Below are 15,568 nucleotides of genomic sequence, written 5' to 3'. Positions count from 1 at the left end.
ATGGACAGACATGGGTAATACAATATTACTGATGGACAAGACAAGATATTGGGTGATACGATGGAAAGACATGGGTAATACAATATTACTGATGGACATGACAAGATATTGGGTGATACGATGGACAGACATGGGTAATACAATATTACTGATGGACAAGACAAGATATTGGGTGATACGATAGACAGACATGGGTAATACAATATTACTGCTCCATATATATATATATATATATATATATATATATATATATATATATATATATATATATATATATATATATATCGCAAGGGCATAATAAAACACAGTAATTTCAACATGAAAACATGCACCCTGCACATGACAATAAGGGGGAGGGTGTGTCATATTAAGACCCAAATTGCCAAAGTTTCTTGTTCTAAGTTCTCTTTAAAGTGAACTCCAACTCTCTAATGATATGGCCCACTCAAGACAAATTGATAGAACATAATCCAGACACATGGAACTAACCAAAGCATGTGCTGATATGATTTTCCCACCAAAATATACATGTGTGTAATGAGTCGATTTTTAAAGAGTCAAGTAGTATTGCATCTGTAATGTTAACTTTTCTTTTTGAATTCTTCTGTGGATATCATACCTAAAATTTGATTGCTAAGGTATGTCAATTTAACTTTGATGACTGAAAACATATTCACATATCAAAGTTAAAGGTAAGCATCTTTAAAAAAAGCATTGTAAATTCAATAAAAACAAAGGTTATGAACTCCAGCAGGCTAACTCATTTAGTCACAAAGCGATACTAGAATACACAATTCACAAAACTGTGGTCACTGGTGCAGATTAGAAGATTTTCGCAAAAAATAAATTTGGCGGTCATTTCTAATGTTTTCTAATGTGCTGTAGTGTGAGGTCTGATATGCTCTGAAAAGATGTGTAGACTGGTACCTGTACAACTGTCTCCTATAGAGCTGACTAGGCTGCAAATTATGAACACTACTGTCTACATCAGTGTCAAGACACAACCAAGTATGGAAAGATAAACAGGAACCAGGCCATTTTCTAATCCCTGGCAGTGAAATTCCCTGAAAAAGATCAGTAAAATATAACTTTCATGCAAATACATTAAGAGTGATCAATAAGCGAAAAAGAAAAATAGAGGTCAGTAAATGAAAGTTGAAAAATACAGAACTTTGAACACCATTCTAAACAAGCCAAGGAAAGCAAATTTTTAGTAAATTATGTTTCTCCGAGAATACTTACCCGATCACATTAACGTTAGGGATATAAGCCTGCTCCCTCTCGAATCCAGCCCTACTAAAAGACGAAAATTTGTCTTTTCTGTCTATCTCATATAGACCAAAGGGCAATAACTCTTGCCCCTTACCTCCCCTTGCCATTGCCAGGTGTCACTAGTTTTTTAAGCTGAGCGATATATATTATACGAGGATGCTCTCATAGCGGGGTGGTTGGGAGGGTTTTTAAGTAATGTGATCGGGTAAGTATTCTCGGAGAAACATAATTGACTAAAAATTTGCTTTCTCCTTCAAATACGTTCCCTGATCACATTAACATTAGGAGAACAGGTAATAGAAGGAGGGAATGCTGAGCATCCTACCTCCACCCCGGGTACCTTCTAGGGAATGATGGCTGGACTCCCCATTTGAAAGATAACCCATTCTCCTAATTTCATCAGCAACACAGCCTAGGGTCCCGTGATATGTGGCCCCTATATACGGTTAAGAAGATAGTTATTGAAATCTTCTTACCTACGAAATTTCACTGGTGAATCCAGCGAAGCTGATAGCTGTGCTGATTGTTTTAAATGGGTCTGGTGGTCATCTGGGCTGCCGACACCAGACCTACCAGATTCAAGGTTTGCCTCTGCGAAGCCCAATCTCTGAGATAAAAACTGGAGAAGGTTGACTCTGCATGCCAGCCAACAGCTTCTATTATATCTCAGATCGAAACATTGCATTCGAATGCAAGGCTTGCCGAGATTGCTCTAATCTCATGAGCTGTAATCTTCATGAGGCAACTCTGATCTTGTGAGACCTCAGAGTACGCTGAGCATATAACCCACTTCAGCCATGAAGCAAGGGCTTGAGGGGTGATATCCCGTTTACCAGCTTTGACCGGAAGAAAGAGGCGCTTACGTGTGTCCCGACACACCTCTGTGCGTTTTAAATAGTGCTTGAGTGCACAAACAGGATCTTGCATGGCTGTTGCTCTTGACTTATCTATGGAAGAGAGCAAGCGAATGATGATTCTTTGATTGCCAATGGATGGTAACCTATTTTTGGCTACAAAGCCTGGTTGCGTCAGGAGGACCACTGAACCATCTGATCTAAACTGAAGAAAGTTCAGGTCACTGGAAAGGGCAGGTAACTTGCTCACCCTGCATGCTGAAGCTAAGGCTATCAAGAAACATGTTTTGTATGATAGTAGCTTTAACAAAGTGTGGGCTCAAGGTTCAAATTTGTCCGAATTGAGCCATGTTAAAACCCAGGACAGATTCCATTTTGGAAACAGGGTGAGGGATTTTGGTTGATTGAAATCAAAATTGGCTAACAGATCTGATAGATCTTTGTTATGCCCAATATCACATCTACCATGATGGCGGAATGTGTCTGATATCATGGAGTGGTAGCCTTTGATAGTAATTGGGGCCAACTGTTTCTCCTCGAAAAGCCAGAGAAAAAAGTAGGCCAGTTGAGTGATTGAGACACTCAAAGGGACGATGTTATTGATATGGCACCAGTCCCTGAAAACACGCCACTTTCCCTTGTAAGCCTTCAGAGTGGAGGGCCTTCTTGCTCTTGAGATTCTCTCCACAATCGAAGGTTTAAATTATTTGTCTCGCAAGGCTGATTGGACAAGAGCCAAGCGTGAAGAAGAAGACGGTCCGGGCAGGGGTGGAACACCCATGACCACGGTTGTTTGAGAAGATTTGGGCTGGTTGGAATCTTCCTTGGTAGTTTTTTCGCTAGATCGAGTAGATCGGTGATCCAGGACTTGTTCCATCTGAGAGGAGCAATCAGAAGCATCTCCAGAGGAATCCCCATGGACAGCCAACTGGGGTTGTGCCACTGATGCAGGAATGATCGTATCTCGGGCATGATCATTATTGTTTGATTGCAGGGACTTGAAAAGGGGCGCCATTGTGCCAGTAATGTCATTTGTAAGGGACGCATAAAAAGACGGCCAAGCGGGATCAAGTAAACCGCCGCATTGAATAATCCGAGGAGTTGCAAGAATTCTCTTGCTGAAATCCATGTCCTGTTGGAAACGGACTCGACAAGTTCGACGATCCAGATTACGCGAGCGCGAGGAAGCCGTACCAGATTCAGATCGGTGAGAAACTCCATACCCAGATGGACAAAACGCTGGGATGGACGGAGATCAAACTTTTTCCAGTTCACGAGAAAGCCTAGATGATCTAAAAGTGCTAAAAGATCGTTTCTGCCTTTGAGCAGAATAGAACTTACCATATGTTTCTTGAGGATGTTGTCCAAGTACACTGCCGTCCCTGTAGATGAAGTCGAGCAGAACAGGGTGACGATGCAATCCATAACCTTGGTAAAAGCCCAAGGGCTGATGTTGAGGCCAAAGGGTAGGACCTGGAACTGATAAACCACGTTGTGGTAAGCGAATCGGAGAAATTTCTGTGACACGGGGTGGATAGGGACGTGAAAATATGCGTTGGTCATATCTAGACTGACGGCATACTCGTCCCGCCGGATGGAAAGACGGATTGATCTCGCCATTTCCATCTTGAATTTCGGTGGCAAAATGTACTGGTTGAGGCGACTCAGGTCGATGATCGGCCTCAACTTGCCATTTGCCTTCTGGATAAGAAACAGCCTGGAATAAAACCCCGGCGATTGTGGATTTTTTTTTTTTTCACAATCTCCACTGCCCGTTTTTCTATGAGCGACCATATCTCCTGTTGTAGAAAGGTATCCTTCTCCTGATCGGACGGTACGTCCATGAAGAGGGGAGAGGAGGACAGGGGAGGGGGTTGGATAAATCAAATCCGAAGCCCCTCCGAAATTACCTGGATCACCCAATCATTCTGAGGAAAAAATGTGGTCCAGTGGTCCTGAAATTGCAGGAGGTGGCTACCCACAGGCAGGCTGTCCGCAGGTGGTGGGGAGGGTATGTAAACTTTTAGAGTTAGAAGGCTTGAAGACGGAGAAACTTTGTTTCTTACCACCTCTGCATGGTTGCCTCCTAGCTTGATTAGACTGTTGTCTCCTGGCATTGGGTTGGGATCTATACTGCACATTTGATTGTAAGGATCCCTTGTCCCTGGTCCGCCAATCATCCCTCCACTGTGGCAGGGGATTTTTTTTCTAAACGCCTGCTAGGGTTGGGCGGCAAGTTGGAGGGGCAGTTCCTGAGCTGCCTGCTTCTGAACTTCTTCAATTTTTCCTCCAAAGAGTAAAGGCGACCTAAATGGAGTCATCCGTAAAGCCAGAGTATGATGGGGCTTGAGCGACGTGGACTGCATACATGCGTCACGTCCTGTCAGGTCTAAGTTGGCAGAAGCAGTCAACGCATTAGCCATGGCATGGTGAGCTGCCCTGTTAATAACTCTAGTAATCCAGGCCGTCACTTCCCAAGCGTGGTCATTGTCAGATTTTTCTGCGAGTCGGAAAATGGCTAATGAAGCCAAGTCTAACATTGAAGATGTAGCGACTACGTTCCGGACTAGCTTTGACGTGGCATGGAACACATCTTTGTCCACTTTGTAAAACAGTAGAGCAGACATGTGAACTGCTGCCATATTTTTGTCCAGGGCCTGAAGATCCATACTGAAGGCGTCTGAATGAGTTTTGTACCAGCGACACGAGAACGTCGCTGGTACTTGGCTTTCTGAAAAGAACGCCTTAACATTCCCCGGCTCACCTATTCGTCCTGATAGACGATCATTGATCTCCTTAATTTTTGCCGACTAGAGATGCCTTAACTTTGTGGTCTTGAGTGGCGGTAGGAGGTGGAGGGCATTCTGAAGTTGCCAACACCCTATAAATTTCTTACACTGCCGCCTTGAAGCCAAACTCAGTCCGTTCCATGGCTGGATCTGTGTATGGCTGATTTGCAGGAGTTTCGTCACCCTCACTGTGTGCTGAGTCGTGTTCTGGAATAGCTTGCATTTCTGGATAGAGCATACCAGGTGGCACAGATAACACAATTCCGTCATCCTTGACACTGTCACTAACTCTCCCTTGTGGATAAGCCGTGAACATATGGACGGCTGGCCCTGCCGGCTGGTTTGTCTGACTTGTGGTCGGCCTGAATGTTGGTGACGGTCCTGCTATCACCAGTACCGGCTGCTCCAATGGCCTGGCTGGAAGGACAGATTTCTCACTAAAATCTCTGCCATAGTATTGGTATGTTGCTGGTGGTACAGCTTGACGGACGGATTTATCACTAAGATCCCCGTAAATCATATTTGGTTGGACCGTTTTAGCAATAGGGTCCCCATGCTGGGACAGCTGGACGACCGGTGACATAGAGGTTGTATAATGAAATGGATCCGGTAAAAAACCCATGCGTCCTGACTTAAGCTCGGACATGCGGGGGTACTTATGCCCACTGGGCAGCCTAAAATTGGGGGAACATTCTCTCAAAGAGTCAGAAAAAGCTGTGGAAACGAGCGAGGGAAATAAGGGTAATATCTGGCCTGATGTCAATAGCTGCGTCGTCGTTTCCTGGACCAAACGACGCATCTGTTCAAAGGTGTACTGTTGTACCCTGTCAACATTATTTTCCTCCATTGCCGCTGATGTTACTGTGGCTGACGGTTGCAAACGACGAACTTTAGGTGCAGGGGGGACCCCAATGTCCCCCTTTTTTCGACTTATTCCGTCTATCCCTCCCTTTTGCTACCTTCTGGACTACATCAGCCCACATTTGCTCTGTCCAAGTATTACACATGCTGCATGGTATAGATGATGTACACTTCGTACATACAATACAAGAGTCACGGTTGTCTTCTTTTGCTTTGAACTTTTTGCATTTCATGCATTTGGTTGACATTTCTACTGAAACGACACAAGAAAAGAAAACAAAGCACAAATTCGCAATTCAGCATGTTATTAATTCGCTAATACCACAACCGTTACTAACGGAGTAAGCAAAATTAGTCAGTGTCACGTTAACTCTTAATTGACAACACGAGTTCAGTGATAGCATGTGTAACATGGTCTTCAGTAGACGAAATCCGTTAGGGTGACAAAGTCACTCAATTTTGAAATAAATTGTTAAAATAATGTATACAACCTGTACAAGAATGATTGTCCAACGCAATAAATCCAAATTTAACTTCGGATGGTCCAATTTAACGCTAAGATGGCTTGGATTGTTTGGAGGTATAATGTACGTGTTATCAGTACAAGCTAAGCGTAAAAACTAGTGACACCTGGCGGTGGCAAGGGGAGGTAAGGGACAAGAGTTATTGCCCTTTGGTCTATATGAGATAGACAGAAAAGACGAATTTTCGTCTTTTAGTAGGGCTGGATTCGAGAGGTAGCAGGCTTATATCCCTAACGTTAATGTGATCGGGGAACGTATTTGAAGGAGAAACATCTATATTTTAACCACATATCTTGATGGGAGACCTATCAGCAATCCTAGCAGTCTGTGTGGGAAAAGAAATACTGCTGCACCCATGATTAAAACATTTCTAAACTTGAGCAAAACCCAAACAATTGTTTCTGATTTATTTTATCTCAAAATTACCATACATTTACAACCTTTAAGTCAAAACTGTGGCAGCAGGAACCACAATGCTACCTATATTATGTAACAACTGGTAATTATTTACACCAGGCCTGAACTAACAGCTGTCCTATTGGCTGTAAGTGATGTGATAAGGTGATGCTTAAAGGGGACCCACACTGTCACATACATTAAGTAGCATCACATAATTATTTACACCAGGCCTGAACTAACAGCTGTCCTATTGGCTGTAAGTCATGTGATAGGGTAATGCTACGTGGAAACCCACATTTTGTACTGACACCAGGCCTGAACTAACAGCTGTCATATTAGCTGTAAGTCATGTGATAGGGCAATGCTACATGGAGACCCACATTTTGACATTCATTAGGTCAAATTAGGTACTGACACAAGGCATGAACAGCTGTCCTATTGGCTTAAGTAATGAGAGAGGACAATGCTAAGTGGGGACCTACTCTGTGATATACATCATATAACATTAGGTAGTCATTTGCACCAGACCTGAACTCATAGCTGTCCCAATGGCTGTAAGTAATGAGACAAGGTGATGCTAAGCACTCAGTTCACTTAGGAATGGTGTCTTAAATATTTGCTGATATTTTATCCTCAAATTGTCCTATAAATACCATACATATCTTATAAAGGCTTATTTTGAAGACCTCTGTTTGAAATGACAGTTATAGTGCAAAAACCTAAGTCTGGTGCAATAAATGAACTTAATTATGGAATTTAATAGTAAGAGAATCGTACAACTAAATATCTAGAGTTGTAGATGTCTCCAGAGTTGTCATGTGAAAAGCTGTGCCAGCAATTTGTACAAAGTAAAATTTTATAAACATTTGGCAAGAACTATATAATTAAATTGTGGCAATTTCTAAGCTATTATTTTGCAGATATTTAAGATTACCCTTTCACCATGATTTCCCTTATCATAGTTCACGAGTCTAACAATTTATCTTGTATGTGTCATTTGGTATGTATTCATTTTGATATATGTGCAAGCACCCATTTTTATATGTATTGGAATGTTTCTTTTTTCACCAGTAAGCATTAGACCCTAAAGCCAATAGATCAAGAAAACAGCAAGGATATTCTAATATTTTAAACAATACTTTACATCTGTTGGTTCTTGTAGGTTGAAGAAACGCAGTGCCCCTTCTTTGCCCTCCCTTCTAGCCATGGTGGAAATGGCTCTCATTAATCTGGTAGAGTATGGGTTCTGAAACATAAACATACAATGTATAAAGTAATTATCCATAAATCTAATCTGGTAGAGTATGGGTTCTAAAACATAAACATACAATGTATGAAGTAATTATCCATAAATCTACTCTGGGAGAGTATGGGTTCTGAAACATAAGCATACAATGTGAAAAGTAATTATCCATAAATCTAATCTGGTAGAGTATGGGTTCTAAAACATAAGCATACAATGTATAAAGTATCAATAATTCTGAGTCAGTGAAATTTGGGTTCTATATTATAAAACTGTGATGAGTTAAGTGTCAATAAATCAAACATATTTACTAGATTTATTTCTTTATGTCTCACAGTCAGAAAGTTGATACATGAAACAGGAATGTGTTCCCCTGTCAGAGGATACTGGGAGGATATGCACTCTGGTTGAGGTTCACCCTTCAGGAGGTAAGCTATTAGCACAAATATTACCTACTTCATCCTTATCATTTGTTCTATATATGGAAAATGACACTCACCAATGGTGGGTTTGATGGTTTAAAGTTTATTTGTCAAGTTTTCATTCCACATATTTTGCCAAGTATAAAGAGAATGCTTGAAGTCAGTATGAGGAAACCTCGATTCTGAAATGGGTGACTGCAGCATGGCTTTAGCTGCTATGTATGCCCTTTCATTACCCTTAATATCAGTGTGACTTGGTTGCCCTTTCATTACCCTTAATACCATTGTGGCTTGGCTGCCCTTTCATTACCCTTAATACCATTGTGACTTGGTTGCCCTTTCATTACCCTAAATACCATTGTGGCTTGGCTGCCCTTTCATTACCCTTAATACCATTGTGACTTGGCTGCCCTTTCATTACCCTTAATATCACTGTGACTTTTATTACCCTTAATATCATTGTGACTTGGCTGCCCTTTCATTACCCTGAATACCATTGTGACTTGGCTGCCCTTTCATTACCCTTAATACCATTGTGACTTGGCTGCCCTTTCATTACCCTTAATACCATTGTGACTTGGCTGACAAAAGTACACAATACTGTTTCTAGATTGCACAGTAAATCATGTTTCTGTAAGATCTGGAATATTAAATGATTGCCAAATTTAAGGTTTTGCAAGACTTTCAGTGTTGTTAGGAAATCTGAAAGATAATGAATGTTTAGCACTTATCTGATGGTGGAACAGCATCATCAGTAACAACCATAAGGTGTTCAGGCAGAGTCACTTTCTGTGAATTCTGTCCGGTGTATTTTGTGGCTATTTTAGAAGATAATATTCAAGGGTTCTATATTTATAGTACAAGAAGCCAAAATTGATGGCAGATCAATATCATCTGTACTAAGTTAACAAGCGCAACTTACTAGAATGATTTCTGTCAATCTTGGTCAAATTCTGTTTATTCTGGAGAACAAGTTCTTCAAAGAATTTTCTGGTTGCAGGAAATCAGCATCTTTTTCATTCAAATTTTAAAGTCTCTATATATCACAAAAAAAGCTGCTGACTTATCTAGAAATGTAGCCTGATGCATTGCTGCAACAGGTCCCACCAGCTCAAACTGAGCCTCTTGGGATGAAAGATCTCGTAGGAAAAGAAGACAGAAAAAGCCCTTTCGGACCTCCATCCCATGGCTTGTATAATACTGGTTAGGGAATAGTTGCAGTTGAATGCAATACTGGTGATAACTGCCCTAACGTCATGAGCTGAAATGAATAAAACCTTCATTTGATCTTGGTTTAATCATCTGAAAGAAGAACAATTATCTGTTCTCATTCAGGAAGACAAAACCTAAGATGAGATATTGAACTTTCCCTCATTTAGCAGTAAAAATAGATAAGACCTTCTTTGCACCAGCTCGGTTTGTTTTAGGCACTGCAACATGTACATGGCCCTGAGGAGAGAAGTCAAAAAACAAAAACTCATTGCCTGAGAAGGACATCCTGCAGGGCCCATCATGAGTATAATTGAACCATCCCATCGGAACTGTAGATATTTTTGGTCAATGAACAAGGCAAGCATTTTGCTAATCGTGCCTGCTGTAGATTACAGCAATTACAAAGCAGGTCCTATATGAGAGATGAACCAATGACGCTCTAAAAAGTGCCTTATTCAACCATGCCATGATAGATTCCAAATTGGGCACATGGTCAGGAATGGTACCCTTTCATTATGATGGGTGCTAACATCTTCACCTTGAAAGGTCATTGGGGAAAGATAGCTATTAGGGTTTTGATGCATTAAGTTTTGGTCATTTGGAGGGATGGATTCAGGAGGTAATAACTTGTATCCTAATGTTAATGTGATCAGGGAACACTTTTGATGGAGAAAAGGCTAATTTTACTAAAGATCTGACCTAATGAGGGCTGGATGGTTACCAAGCAAAGAGTCAGTATTAAGTTGAATATAGTATATTATATAAAGTACCTGATTTTCTTCTTCATTTAATTTCAGAAGGCTGATCAGCTGTTTCAGGTCTGTAGCAGTAATGGAGTGTGTTCCCAATCCTTCTAGAAGACCTATTAAATTACCTACCAATATAGGCAAAAAAAAATTTACAAATAAGAAACCTCACATAAGCCAGAATGTGAACAATACCATTACCAATAAATATTAGATCCAAATGACAGATCAATATGTGTAGGATTCTGCTGGTTTCTGTCAATTTTCCAAAAATCATTTTACTATCTACTCCATGACTTTAAAATTACATAACCCATAACATAAATTTTGACATGAGGTAAGCATGCAATCTCTTTCAATGAAAATCCTTGTGTTCACTTAGGTTTATTTACATAGAAAATTCTTTATCTTAGATTAACAGGTGTGTTTGTTCATCATCTAGCATTCATAATTCAGCATTCTCAGCAATTAAGTATATTTTAGCACAGTTAAGAAAAATGTACAAGTCTGTATCATAACTGTCATGCTATTTTCACTAGGACTTTAACAAAGTTATATCGGACATTGCTCTAACTATGCTCCTTCTACACATATAATGCTTAACTAATCACCTTTTGTGCACTTGTTTTAGACAATTTGGATTATTAGTATACATAAGAGAGATAGGGCAAATGTCAACAAACAGACTGGCTGAAAACTATGTGCAAAGATAAAAGTAATAAATGCCTAGGGCTGACAACAAGGGTTCTGTAGAGCATGTTACACCTGCTTCTGCTATAACCCATAGTATATTACCTGTCCACAATGCTATATTATACCCCCACCCCCATTTTTTATCAAGCTATGATGTACTGCTCACTTTGCAATAACACACCTATACATTATCTCACCTGACTACTATAGTAATACTATGATATACTGCCCCCAATTTCTCATGTACCAACTTTGCTATGATATAGCCCCCATATAATCTCACCTGCAGATCTTTCCATTTTAAACCCACACTCCATTTCACACCTGTTCACCATACAACAATGTAACCCCATAATATCTGTCCTAAAAAAAACTTTAACTGAAAATGCTGACAAATCATTTTATCCTTGCTGCTGCTGTCATCATTGCCAGAAAAGTCATACCTATGTCTCACACTTTGCTGTTACAATAGTCGATAAAAGAAAAAGAAATATAAAAGTTACGAAAGACATACCAACAGCTTTGGAATTTATTTGGCGTTCTCTTCCTAGAACAGTCAAAATAGCAGCAATCATTCCATCCTTACAACAGTTCATCTTGTTGTTGTGGCCATAAGTACACAGGGATCGTAGATTCTCAGACAGCCATATTTGGAGGTCATGTGACTGTATATCAGGCAACCATTGGATCAACATAATAGCAGCTTGAGTGTTGTGTACTGTGTGTGATTCATGTTTCTCATCATAAGTACCTTCTATCACCTGTCCATCAGGAAAAGAAAAAAGTAAATGAAAAAATGAAGGTGCATTTGCTAACCATCTTACAACTCTTGAGACTGAGTTTGAGCTTGGGATTTGATTTAAACCAAACACAAATTACCTTATTTTGAAAGGCTTGGGATTTGGTTTTTACCAATCACAAATTACCCTATCTTGAAAGGCTTGGGATTTGGTTTTGACCAATCATAAATATACCTTACTTTGAAAGGCTTGTTTTTGATTGAATGATATTGGAAACTCAGTTTAAGTCTGAATCTCATTTGTGTGATCTTCTGGTCAGAGTGTTACTTTGTGAAACAAACAATTAGAAATATAATTAACTAATCTTGAGAAAGAAATAGTAATATTCAGATATATTTAGTAGAACTAAGAGGATGACAACCAAAATGTACCAATACCTACAGCAAACAAATTTAGTCATTTTCTAGTTTTTGCATATATTTGAAATCCTTTTAAAACCTCAACTACACTTTTAATACAACAACGTCAATGTCGTCTTAGAAAATGAAAGGCTGTAGGTTACAATTAATACAAAAAGCTTTATATGACAAAAATAGTTACTTTTAAACATGTCATTAAAAAACTGCAATTTAAAAATTCAAAATTCAAACAAACATTATTTCAGCATTAGAAAACAGAACAAAATTTGTTTTCAATCTGAATTCATTTAACTTCAATAATCTAAATATAATTGCTGATAACAGATCAAGTATAACTGACCAGGTTAAGAACAGATTTAAGTAATTCCACTGAGGGTTGTCCTAAACATTTCAGGGCTTCCACAAATCTCTCATATCCAACATGCACCTTGAATCTTTCCTGAAATGTGAAAAAAATTAAAAATATAATATTTTTTTAATTGTACCATATTATTAACCATGAAAATTACTAAATCTGAATTTTTTTAAATGTAACACGTAGTTTACAATAACTGTCTCAACTTTATTTTATTACATTCTATGCTAAAAAAGTTCAGACTCATTTCAAGCAACCAAAAACTCCTCTTGCCTAGAACTTTGATGTCATAGTAGACATATAAGCCAAGATTGATCAAATGACAACCCATGATGATGCTTCTCAGGAATTCTAGTGTCAATTTTTCATAATCTAAGTGGTGCATCTAGAACATATATGACACTCAACCAGTTCTAAATAAGCTTACGGTGTACAATGAAAACAAACATGGTGTATTCCTTCCTTCAAGTTTAGTGCCTTGAATTCCTTGAATATTTTGGCTAAAGAATAAACATTAAAAATATCTTCCTCATTAATTATCTGCATATTTATTTTTGTTCATCTTTGCTGCCATGTTTCACCCATTTACAATCTAATCAACTAGTTTATTATTTACAAGTCTGGTTACCAGTCTGGTTACAAGTCTGGTTACCAGTCAAAGATAATGGTGCTGAAGTAGTTATCTCATTACATATGTGCTCATAGAAAATTCTTGTTTAAAACTGTATGCCCTATAATTTTTAGTCTCCTATAATCAATATTATTTTGGAATGTGGAATTTTCACTCCACAAAAATCTAGAATGGCTGGCATTTCTGGATGATGTCTGCTTTACTGTATGAATTCACTATTTTTCATGGGGTAAAATAAAAAGAAGTAAATTTCATGGTTGCCACAAACAATGAAATTAATAACCCAATGAACAAGGATCTTTCATTGGAAATAATAAGACTGTTTCTCCACTCCATAAATTTACATACAGTAGTCCCCCTCTTATAAGGCCACCCCTAATGCAGCAGGAAAGTGGCCTTATAATGCGGGTGGCCTTTCTAGAGGGGGATGACAAATGTGAGTAGTAAATACATATGAAAAAAGTCACAAGTGCATTTAATTTTAAATATTTAATATTTTAATTAAAAAATCACATGAATGATGTGAAATAAATGTAAAACAAACTTTGTCATCATTTGCAAAAGAATGCTATGAATAACCATTGATAGTTTTAAAACTGTCTTTATAATTATGTTACAGTTCACATCATCTGTCACTTTGCTGGTATCACTCTAAAAAAAAAAAACCAGTCTCGTCACATTAAAAATATCCTTGCTGTCATATCCCCTGCATATTTCGTTTAGTCTTTTGTTCCAATCTTCGACAGCTTCATTATTAACATCAGCTGATTCGGCACTAATGACGGAACTCTTGATATTGTGTCGCACTTGAAATCTGTGCAACCATCAGTTACTTGCGGTAAAGTCATCATATTCCAATTCAACTGACAAAATTTTTGCTTTTTCTTGTCTTTCAAATCAGCATACAAACGTCTCCTGGCTCAAACAATCTTCCTTTCTCCGTCCATTTCACCTTTCCACTTCTGCAGAATTGTTTCATTATCTTTTACGATATTGTTTATCTGAGTCTTCCTGACATTATTTTTCTGCGACATCCCCCCCCGTTGAATAACTTTCACGTTCTCCTCTAAACTGAGAATTTTTATTTTTCTCGATGACATATTGATCTTTTTGCAGTATGTTATTCATGTTGCGAACTACAATACTGATAAAACAATTTTGTATGCATCTAAACAAATTGCCGTGTTTTTAAAGGAAGTGATCTTGTCATGTGATTCGTTAGTCGCAGTCTGGTACCCTATTGTTTTTATACATTTCTTTACACTAAGTGAGAGAAGCCAAAACGGCTTCGATATGTACCATTAACATCATGCAGATTTGACCTCGCGGCAGCAAGGATTCATAATTTTGACAATTATTGTCAGCAGTAATAGCCACTGATTACCAAAGTGAACAAGCTCAATATCTTACTAAGGGAAGCCATAAAGGCTATTAAACCATTTTCCTGCTGACTTGGGTATTGTACATCGATACTGCCACTTCTCAGCTGTTACTACTGTTCGATAATTGTAATCTTAACAATTATCACAGTGACTAAACCGGACATCTTATGATAACACAGCAGTAAGGCTAATTGGATTACATGTACGTACCCTTTTGTATGGATTAAAATTTGAGTCTTTCTCGGTTTTTATGGAATAAATTTGGCTTCTCGTGAGGCATAAATGATATAATATTAACCTTAGTGGTAAATATACTTTACTCAACACTTCTTTCAGTAACGAAAACCTGACATCGGGAAACAGAAATAGGATTACTTAACATACGTCATGAATACAATACTGGTTCTGGATACATATTCAAATAAAATGCGGCCGCTTGTGAGGGGTAAATTTTATAATTTTGCACTAATATGCTGGCCACTGGTCGCATTAGGCGGGTGGCCTTTCGCGAGGGGTACTTTTGAACACAAACTCGTCAGTGCCAACGGATTCTGGCCGTAAGGAGCGGGTGGCCGCTGGTCAGGGGGGCCGTTCAAGAGGGGGACTACTGTATCTACAAGTGTAACTTTTTCACAAACATCATAAAATGTGTAAATTTAACAGTATACTGCATGTCATATGGGGACATCTATCCAACGATATTCTTAAAAACATGTTTTTGTTCTTGTTATTAATGGCAATGAAAACATGTGGGTCTTATATCTTTTTGAGCAAAACAATTAAAAACAATTTTTGAAGGTTCTATCAAACACATTAAATCAAAACTCACACAATTTTTAAGGCAAGTAACTATGACTTATACATATGTATCCAATGGAAACCATACAGAATGGATTTATGTATCCAATGGAAACCATACAGAATGGATTTTCAATTAAACAATGTAATCATTCAAATATAAAGTTAAAACCAAGTACTGTATATACTCATCTATAAGTCTAATCCAAATGCAAACAACACAGACCC

General features: G+C 38.6%; 1 protein-coding gene across 1 annotated transcript in view; it reads right to left on the bottom strand.

Annotated features, from left to right (window-relative positions):
• Positions 1 to 15,568, bottom strand: part of LOC149791007 (neurobeachin-like protein 1) — a 225,434-nt gene that overhangs the window by 150,590 nt on the left and 59,276 nt on the right. Inside the window, exons 12-16 of the mRNA XM_089972877.1 lie at positions 12,515 to 12,613; positions 11,530 to 11,776; positions 10,347 to 10,450; positions 7,844 to 7,945; positions 928 to 1,064 (exon numbers count right to left, since the gene is read on the bottom strand). Of these exons, the coding sequence (XP_089829003.1) occupies positions 928 to 1,064; positions 7,844 to 7,945; positions 10,347 to 10,450; positions 11,530 to 11,776; positions 12,515 to 12,613 (689 nt within the window). The remainder of the gene's footprint in view (positions 1 to 927; positions 1,065 to 7,843; positions 7,946 to 10,346; positions 10,451 to 11,529; positions 11,777 to 12,514; positions 12,614 to 15,568) is intronic.

Source organism: Sinohyriopsis cumingii, chromosome 10, assembly GCF_028554795.1.
Source record: "Sinohyriopsis cumingii isolate HCF-2022 chromosome 10, ASM2855479v2, whole genome shotgun sequence".
In the NCBI taxonomy this organism is placed as follows: Eukaryota; Metazoa; Mollusca; class Bivalvia; order Unionida; family Unionidae; genus Sinohyriopsis; species Sinohyriopsis cumingii.
This window is presented reverse-complemented; position numbering and strand designations above follow the sequence as displayed.